This window comes from Sceloporus undulatus, chromosome 1, assembly GCF_019175285.1.
Source record: "Sceloporus undulatus isolate JIND9_A2432 ecotype Alabama chromosome 1, SceUnd_v1.1, whole genome shotgun sequence".
NCBI lineage: Eukaryota > Metazoa > Chordata > Lepidosauria > Squamata > Phrynosomatidae > Sceloporus > Sceloporus undulatus.
This window is the reverse complement of record NC_056522.1, coordinates 122953801-122964399: the sequence shown is the minus strand read 5'-3', so window position 1 is coordinate 122964399 and position 10599 is coordinate 122953801. Positions and strand designations below refer to the sequence as shown.

General features: G+C 39.8%; 1 protein-coding gene across 1 annotated transcript in view; it reads right to left on the bottom strand.

Moving 5' to 3' along the window:
* Positions 1–7174: 7174 nt before the first annotated feature.
* Positions 7175–10599, bottom strand: part of RRAGD (Ras related GTP binding D) — a 26778-nt gene continuing 23353 nt past the window's right edge. Inside the window, exon 7 of the mRNA XM_042443029.1 lies at positions 7175–7958. Within this exon, the coding sequence (XP_042298963.1) occupies positions 7807–7958 (152 nt within the window). The 3' untranslated portion in view covers positions 7175–7806. The remainder of the gene's footprint in view (positions 7959–10599) is intronic.

Sequence of the window (10599 nt, the reverse complement as noted above, 5' to 3'; positions counted from 1 at the left end):
CCCTAAATTTGGGTACTATTAGCTTGGTCAAATAAACTGGCCTAGCAAAGGACATTTCCAAACTTCTTAAAACTGGGATGTTCCTGATTTTACCTCTATGATTCTGCAGTTCTATATCCCAGATATGTTGTCTAAAGGCTGATTTTAACTCCACTTAGTATTCAGTTCAGAATAATCACTCTAATTTAAATATAAATACTTTCTCCTAAAGTGGGGAAGACTAGTGTCCTGTATAATGGACAACTTCAATGTCTTCATGGTGGCTTTTTTTTTAAATCTAAAAATGAGATTTTGAACTGATAGTCTTTTAAATACAGGACACCAAACAGAGGTCTATGATTTATAAAGTAGAATTCTTGGTCACTCTGGATGTAAAGGGTGCTTTGCCAGAAATAGAGAAACAGTACTTTTTTACTGCTTGATTAATCTAGTTCCAGGATCCCCAAAATCCATGAATGCTCAAGTCCAATAAATACAAAGGTGTAGTAACATGGTGTCCCTTATATAAAATGGCAGAATCAAGGTTTGCTTTTTGGAATTTACATTTTTTTTTATATTTTCAAACTGTGGATGGTTGAATCTATGGATAAAAAGTCCGTGGATATGGAGGGCCAACCGTATTCTCACTATCTGACTTAGGCTTCATCTGCACTGCAGTTTGAGACCGCTTTAACTATCCTGGCTCAGTGCTAGGGAATCTTGGTATTTGTAGTTTATTGTGGCACCAGAGCTCTCAAGAGAGAAGGCTAAATGTCTCATAAAACTATAAATCCCAGAATTTCATAGCATTGAGCCATGGATGTTAAAGCGGTGTCAAACTGCATTATTTCTGAAGTACAGATGCAGCCTTAATCACAATAATGCTTCCTTTAAAGGATATGGTATGGTTACATATTCTTATTTACCAGTATTTAGGTACAATGGTAGGAGCCAACTGGCAGTTGTCAAGTTCTTTGTATTAACACAACATCCTTGCTGAGACTTGTGTATATTTCACATGAAACTGCTGGAATCCTCTCTGGCACAATACACAGATGGGATTTGTCAGTGATTTTAAAAAAGGCTTCTCTAGCCAAATCCTGAAGCTAGCATCCATACTGGAAGAGAACAGGGAATGTGACTAGTGACCACGGTTATAGGTGGTCTAGAATGTTTATTAAATTATTAGACTTAAATACCACAGCCACCAGCTGCAAAGAGTCCTGTGTCTCGGCATGGTATTTCACAATTGGCAAACAATGTCATACGTAGAGGGAAATCACAAATTGGTTTGAAGGGGGGATATGTTAGTCAAAATGCCAGGTGAGCCATATGTAGCAAAATGATACAGGATCCTGAGATGATGCAAAAGTGTGGAATATTAAAGTTTAAGCAGGGTGAGCCAAACATAAAAGAGTTCTTCCTCCAATCTAAAGGCATATGAAAGACTCCAGAGTTCATTTAATGCTGTGGAAGGATCTGCTGGCTGCTTCTATCTTTGATATGAAGAAGTTATTTCCCTCCAGATCCTGGAAGTCTTTTAAACTGAAATCACTAAAGGCAGAATCCTGCCAGGGAGTATTATTTTCCTGCAAATTGGCAGTCCCTGACCCCTTTTTATTTGTAAGTGGTAAGGCTTAAGGAAAGAGCATTACTGCCTCCATTTTAAAACTTAACTTTCCCCCCTTCCCTTAGCACCCTGTAAACCAGGGGTGGGAATCTTGCAGCCAGCTACTGTACTTGAAATTGGACTACAACTCCCAGCATCCTTCACCACTGACTGGGCTGGCTAGGGCTAATGGAAGTTACAGTCCAAAATAATCTGGAGGATGGCATGATTCTCACCCTGCTGAAAACCCCAAACAACAGCAGATCTTGAAACTTGTCAGTGCTGAATTTGCTTCTTTGAGTCAATATTCATCCATTCTGAAGCGACTGTGCAATGTTAGCTAAGGTTTTTTTTTTTAAATGAAGTTCTGCCATAATACTTGTTATTCCCCAATGCAATCATTGTCTGTATTTTAATCCTAAACTGGGTTTCTGCTGCCTGGCAGATGGACTTTAGAGTCCTTGTCAGCCTCATTGCCAAACATTAACAGCTATCCAATGGTATGAAAGAGTTAACTTGTGTTAGTGACCTTGTTGGATATTTTTTGCATTTGTTTTGCAGTTTGAGGCTGAGAAAAGATAGGAAGGCCGAGAACCAACTGGGGAGTCAACTTTTCTTGGTGGCTGACCTGATTGCACCTTTCTCATTGCTGTTGGGGGGAGATGGGTCACACTTGTACCCTTTGATGTTTGTTTCTGAATTATATAACCCTTGAGAGTCCATCTTTCATTTGCCTCAGCCTGGGAGGGAGTTCACTCAGACATAGGTATATATGTCCAGTGATAGTATATGTCCAGTGATAAGGATTTGATATGATTGCCAGCCAAAGTGATAAGAGTGGGGGCCTAATTCTGCCATTGGCTGTGAGGGGTGCTGGACTCCATCAGTGAAAGGGTTTGAGTGCTTCTCTGCTGGGTAACATCTGCTGCATCATTTACCATTAATAATGCTTATGTTTGGCACTGGAAGAACTCCTGGAGGCCTGGATCAACAGCCGGTTCCAGAGCAAGGAACACATTGAATAAATATAATTGTTGGGCCCTCCTGTAAATTGCACTGTAAAAGCTTTTTGTGGAATTCTGTCTGTTAGTGGCTCTGATATTAGTGCAGCAGTGAAACCACTCTGGTCTGATCTTAACAGAGTCCCCTTTAATAAAAACCAATCCACCAATTATTATTATTTATTTCACTTGTATCTGTGAGCTGCCATGGGTCCCTCCTGGGAAAAAGGCAGCATGCAAATGAAATAAATACTAATAATCCACCAAGTAGGTTCAGCATCTTGGATCACTCTTTTAAACTCAACAATAAACTGAAATGAATCCACTTACCCTACTGACATGAAAGCCAACAGCTTGCACTAGTACCCAGTCTTCAGAAATGTGCCACACAAATGGCAAGCTAGGTAGCTGCAGTGGCTCATCAGACAAATGGGATTTTCTTTACTGAAAACTGTATTTTTAGACAAAATAATTTTGTAATAGCATTGAGAAAACCACCCTTCATACCTAGCAAAGTGCTACACACACATTTGTATAAATATTTATGTCCTATGAGAAGACTGCTGGAAACAGCCAAAATCCTACCTAGCCCAGCACACATTAGCCAACAACAGTATGCCTCTGGGAAAACCACAAGCATGATATGAGGACAACAGCTCTCCTCTCACTGATGTCCTCCAGCACACCACCTCTGATTGTGGAAGTATCACATAGTAGTTATCATGGCTACCAACATCTTAACCTCCTTAAATCTGTCTAGCTGAAACTTAATCCAGACAAGACAGAAGTGCTCCTGGTCAATTGGAAGGCAGATCAGAGAATAGGGATTCAACCTGTGTTAGATGGGTTTATACCCCTCCCCCCCAAGGATGGAGGTTGGCAGTTTGGAAGTACTCCTGGACTCAGCTTTGAACTTGGAGGCCCAGGTCTCTGCAGTGACCAGGAGTGCTTTTGCATATTTAAAGCTTGTGCGCCAACGGTGCCCATTCCGTGAGATGCCAGATATGGCCACAGTAGTACAGTGTACTCATGCCATTTGTGGGTGCGCCATACGCAGCTTCCAGCCTACGCAGAAGCTTGCCAGAGGGGGGAAGACAATGGCATGCACGCTGATGGAGCATGCACTGCGGCACACAGCTCACACCCCATTATTTTCAATGGGGTGTGAGCATATGCACTTTCCCCCTTAATGTGGGGGATCCAAAACGGATCCCCTGCATAAGGGAAGAGTCCACTGTACATGCCTTGGTTACATCCCATTTGGACTACTGTAACACGCTCTACTTGGGGCTGCCTTTGAAGAGTGTTCAGAAACTTCAGCTGGTCCAAAGAGCTGCAGCCAGGCTGTTAAAAAGCAGGTTATAGAAATCACACAACACCCCCCTATTGAAACAGCATCACTGGCTACCAGTTTGTTTCTGGGCACAATTCAAAGTTCTGGTTATGGCCTATAAAGTCCTATGTGGCTCAGGTCCAGGCTACTTGGCAGACCATATTTCCCTGCATGAGCTGGCCTGGGTTCTGAGTTCTTCAGGAGAGGCCCTTCTCTCAATCCCACCCCCATGAGACAGGACCTTTCTGTGGCTGCCCCTGCCTAGACTGTGGAACTCCCTTCCCAGGGAGACCAGAATGGCTCCCTTTTTGTTGGCCTTCCACTGGCAGGCCAAGACATACTGTTCAGATAGGTTTTTAAAGCAGAAAGTTTTTAAAGAACGGTCTGGATGTTGTATTCTTTTAAAATATTTTAAACATTTTTATCATTTTAATGGTATTTTATTCCTTTATATGCAATTTGTTTTAACACTGTAAAGATGTAATTCTGTTTTAATGTAACACTTTTCTCTGTTTTTAATTGTACTGTTTTAATCTTGTAAGCCACTCTGAATGTGTTTTGGGAAAAGGGCGAGATAAAAATAAATGTAATAATAATAATAATAGCTCTTTTAGATACCTAAGCAAACCTTATGGAATTAGAGGTGAACACTGACAGACAGCATGAAGCCACTCTGTCTGTCTATCTATGGGGCTTATATCCCACTTTTCTCCCAAAATGGCAATCAGGGTGCCTACAATGTTGGCATCTTGTGGTAGCTAGTGCCACAGTTCAACCATGTTATTTTCTTTCTCCTTCATCTCCCAGGAGTGAGTTTCATTGGCTGACCCCAGGGGTCCTTTCATACTACACAGATATAGCACTATAATTGCACTTTAACTGTGTTGAGAGTACATCCTATGGAATACTGGGATTTAGTTTGTGAGGCACTTGAATTCTCTGGGTGAGAAATCATGATACACTTCCCCTATCTGCAAATCCTATGATTCCTTAAGATGGAACTATGACAGTTAAAGTGGAATCATACTACTATAACTATAGTGTGAAAAGACCTCAGGTTCTAGTGTAAAGGAGAAAAACTATATGCTTTCTCTTTGTGCCTAACTTTAGAGGCTACAACACTTTCTGTGTCACCCTCCTATCTGCAGTGCATGGTTTCTTACAATTTCATACTTTCTCAAAAGCTATAGTGTAAATGAGATATTTAATTCGTATAGTGTTAAGACCTAGAGAACATAAGTCAATTACCTCTAGTGACCAGATGAACTCATGCTGCCTAATAAGGTAACATAATCCTAAATGCTTCTGAACTGTGAACATATTTTTCCATACATGTTTTTCCCACACATGGAGGGAGGTGTCACGGAAGAGAACCTCCATGGATTGAAAGGGTCAGCTGTATTTAAAAAGCATGATAGTAATGACACTACTGAGTCTCCAGTGCATCAATGCAATACCAACAGTATGTGTGGGTGAGAAAGAATGCCATTTTAAAATTGAATGTTAACACTCTGTAAATATTCCTAATTTGAAAACATGGACAATTGAAATTACACATCAATTGTACCTTGCAATAACAGTCTGTGAAGGATTAAGTATCACCAGTTACTTCCATACAGATAATAGTACAAGTTGAATATCCCTTATCTGGAATTCCAAAATCCCAAACACTCCAAAATTCAAAACTGTCTGCATGGGTGGCTAAGATAATGACACATTTGCTTTCTGATGCTTCAATGTACAAAAATTTATTTCATGAACAAAATTATTTAAAATATTGTGTAGGCAAGCCATATATGAAATAGAAATGGATTTTGTGTTTACACTTGGGTCCCACCTCCAAGATATCTCATTTTTATGTGTGTGTGTGTGTGTATGCAAATATTCTAAAATAAAATTTAAAAAAATCCAAAACACTTTTTGTCCCAAGCATTTTGGATAAGAGATAATCAGCCTACAAGAAAGTGGCACATATGCACAAAATGCATTGTCTTGGATGTACACACTTTTCACTCCAAAAGGAAGGATGAAGTGACAATTTCCATTACACTTCATCTTGCCAAACTATTTTTAATTAGCAGTTCTGCTGTGCTAAAACAAGTGAACATGAATGCCCAGGGATGATGAAAAGATAAATAGCGAGACTTTTAAGTAATGTTTCTCCAACAGGAAAACTGGATAGGGCAAATTCTAGTAAAATTAGCAAAACTAATGCAATGTGAGGCAGGAGGAAACTGTATCAAGTTATTTCACTGTTTGTGCTAAAATGCTAATAAACTTACCGTAAATGCATCTTCATATGTGATGTCTCAAGGGTAACATTCTAATTCTAATTTATTCAAATGGATCCCAGCAGTTTTTCCTAGTTGGCATATGACACATCCAGAACCAAGAGAAACTTTTTGTTCAAATAAATTGTTCATATAGCCAACACAGTCAATTTCCAGCAATTCAGATGGTTTATATGAATTATTTAAGTAGTAAACCTTGCCTAAGAACCTGTGCTGTCACATTTATCTTTATTGCAAGATGCCTTCTTGGTGTGTGTGTTTTCCTTCCTGGCCCAAGGCTGTTCTACTTTGACTCCACACAGCAGCAGCACACAGGATCACAGAGCTAGCAGTCCTGAGCCCCAATGCCACCAAAACTACCATGCTCACCTCATTTTTTAGACCTGGGTAGGCTACTATGGAAAACTAGGTGGCTACTTTAACCCTTGAGCAGACTTTGAAGGATAGCACCCCACATTGTACCAGCTCCCTCAAAAAAAAAATATCCCTAGACGCTCCCCAAAACCTCCTATGGGGCTGTCCTAGTTCCCTAGAACACATTTGAGGGCATTTGCAAGCAAAGGATGTTTAATTTTGCACAATTTTCATTTGACCAGGGGTGGGGAAGTTCCAAAGAGCTATAAATGTGCTGCAAATGTCCTACACAAGCTATAGGAGGCAAATGCGGCCTACAGTCTGCACTTCTACCACCTCAGTCACAGGCCCACCAGACTTGGGACTGAGATATGTAAACAGAACACAATGCCCTGTGGCTCTACACAGGTTCGACACTCCTCTTTCACAGGAATTATCCATCAGTGAAATGAGGGGTGGATGTGAAGGATAGGTCAAATGATTATGAACAATGGGTTTTGTATCTGGGCCTCTCCTTTCTATGCACAATTACTGCAGGCCTTCACTTGTAATATTTTTTCACCACAGCATTTTTAAAGTGTTAAGAAAAACACAACCAGACACAACATACAACCATAACAAAATAAGTCTCTTTATATAAAGTTACTTTTAGGTAGAGGTAATCATATAAAGAACAAAGAGGTCTTACTAGGATTTCTGGAGACAATTGGGAGTTATTTAGCCCCAAAGCCTGTTTTTACAAAATGTCTGATGTATCCCATAAGGATTCCCAAGAAATATTTTATTGCTATTGTACTTCAAAATAAAATTTGATTTTACAAGTTGGGATATTATATATATATATCTATATCTGTCATGAATATTAAATTCACAGATGTGTAAAAAGTTACCTTATGTTTTCTTGATTGTTTACTCATTTATCTGCAGCATGTAGAGAAACTATGGTACATATTCTATCCAGGACCACATATTAAAAAGTGTCATTTTAAATAAAATACAACCTGGTTTATCAAAAGTTCATTTCAATCATGTAACAAGACAAAAGTGCAAAACAGTTCTGTCATCGATATCTTAGTATGAATAAATGAAAATATACAGTGCTTTTGGAGGGAGGCAAGTGTGGAAAAATTCCATTATTAACAATACAGCAGTTCAGTTCATCTTCCAGCTATGGAACGTGGTGACACCCTTAAATGTCATAAGAGGTCTTATCTGCTAAGAGTGGTGTCATGAGTTCAGTTACACTGGCATTCTAGGTGTGCCGTTAGGGGTGGTCCTCTTGGACTTCTGCATTTGGTTCTGATTCTTTCGTGCTTTCACAACTTTCATTCTCACTTCAAAAACTTCATGTATGGCCTTACGAAAACAGTGGAAGTTGTAATCTATCAGTCCTAAAAAAAAAAAAAAAGACAACAAAGCAAAGTGAAGCAATTTCCCATATTTGAATATTCATGATAATAAAGTAACTGTACAAAAATTAACACTTTTCTGCCATTTGCTGGTTTAAACCATCCAGTTAGTTGCTAAATGGCTATTATTCTGGAAGAATGTGATCTCATTTAGTAAGAAACTAATTTGATCCAATTTGCAGCAGTCCTCGAACGATCCACAAAGAGTTGAAAACCTACAAATTGTACTAAAAATATAATGCAAAATGTAGTCTACGGCCTGAAAAAATTACAAATTACTTCTGTACTTATTTAAAAACAGAACTGGTGGCTTTAGTAGTTAGTCAGATTAGAGCACAAACAAGCAATCCGCCAAAAATGAGAAGCTTTGGACGCACTGAGTGCTACTTGTCAAGTCTGTAAATGGATTTCTAGCCAGCTGTAGTATTCCAAAAACTTAAGAGAAATGTAACAACTCAACAGATCTAAAAAAGATAGTGGACAGGGTAGGAATGGATGTACCATCATGAACAAAAGAACAGGAACAAGGAGAACATAGGAAGCTGGGGAAGGCACAAGAGAATGACAGAAGCATCTGGAAACCTGTCTTGGAGTAATCCCTCTTACTCCCATTACAAAGTTAGCTACTATGAGCTAATCAAATTTCAAGACAGAAACCCAATATAATCTAGGAATAGAAAATCTGTGTGCTGTAGCTAGGTAGGAACAGATGTAGACAAACTTGCTTCTCCTTTTAGTCAAAGACACAAAGAACAAGGAAGATGGACAAATTAATTGAGTTAAAACTACCTACAAAGACATTTTGCAGAATTATGCAGGATTCTGTCTATTTTGTAGTACAGTCCGCCCTTACCTTATGCAGGGGATCCGTTCCAGGCCCCTGTGTAAGGCAAATACTGCATATACTCGAGCCCTACTGAAAACAATGGGGCTCATGCACGCAGTACATATGCCATTACCTCTTCCGTTGTGTGGCTTTCGGTGTAAGCTGAAAGCCGCGTATGATGTGGGCGCACTGTACCTGATTGCAGGATTCAGTGTAAGCAAAGCATTCATATTTTTGGAGAATGTTGAAGAAAGAAAAGGAAGCATCAGCTTAGGCTTAATTCATTTTGAACTGTAAACATGTTTAATACTGTTTTAACTATATATGCATTTATTGTAATTTTCTGCCTTTCGTAATGCATTTATGGTAATTTTCTACCTTGAGTCCCCTGTCTGGGAGAAAGGTGAAATATAAATAAAATGATAAATGACAATTTAACAAATTCCTTCAGGAGCAATTAATCTAGCCTTATTAAAGAGCAGTTAATACAGACTTGCACTATATTCCATTAAGTTACTACTGGCATACAATTGATCACGTTCCCCTGAAAGATTTCAATTATTTTTGAACAAAACTAGTTCCAGTTGTATCTAGTGCACCTTTGTGGTCTCCATACATTTTGGGTGCTACACACAAGTAGTTCAGTTTGAAACATAAGTATAAATCATGTCTACCACTGTGAGAATTAATTACTGGATTTTTGGCATTATCTTAATCAAGCAAGCCATGTGAAAAGGCTAAGAAGGAATAAATGCTCACACCTACACAACTCAGGAGCAAAGCTCAAGAGCAGAACAAAGAAGTGAATGTAATGTGAAAGTGTGCATCCCAGCCAGAAGCATAGGGAATCCCCAGTTCGAGAGAACCTCTCAACAATGAATTACTAGTCAGTTATTACATGCTGACTTTGACTTATGGTGAACCTCTTCTAGGGTATTCTTGGCCACTTTTATTGGCCCAAGTTCACCCAATGGGTTTTCCATGGCTGAATGGAGATTCCAACTTTGATATCCTAGAGTCCTAGCCCAACTCTCAGATCACTAAACCATGCTGACTCCACTCCATAAAGCTCATTGTGCAATCCTGAGATACATCCTTCTACTTGACAGAATAGTTCTTAGAATAAAAACAGTTTGCCATCCTGAATTTCATGGAAGATCTGAAGGGAGAGAGAAGGCTGGCCACGTACCATCAGGGGCTAGCCTGAAGACAGAGGCTCCTCCCCCCTAACTGTTATCTTTCGGCCTCTGAGGGGAGAGAGAAGGCTGGCCCAGTACCATCAGGGGCTGGCCTGAAGAAGGAGGCTCCTCCCTCCCTAACTGTCATCTTTCGGCCTTTGAGGGAGGAGAAGGCTGGCCCAGTACCCTCAGGGGCTAGCCTGAAGAGAGAGCCCTCCCTCGGTCCATCTGCCCTGGTCCAGGCCTCAGAGGGAGAGAAGAAGCTGGGACCTGATTCCTCCCCCCCCATCCACGCTCACCATTCCTTCTCCTTTTGTGTCGTGTCTTTTAGAGGTTAAGCCTGTAGGCAGGAACTGTCTGTTCTCCCCTCTATTGTAACCGCTCGGATTCCCAGTGATGGGCGGTATATAAATAAAACCTATTATCTTTATTATATTATATTATTATATTATTATTATTATATTATTATTACCTGCTTAGGAGAGTGGGCAATTCTAAACAGTGGAGTCAAAAATGTAAGAAGCACTTTAAATGGCTGTTAATTGAACAGCACACTCTTGGTAAAGTAGACAGCTTGCCTGATAATATGATTAAACTATGTAGGTGTGCCTCAAGACTT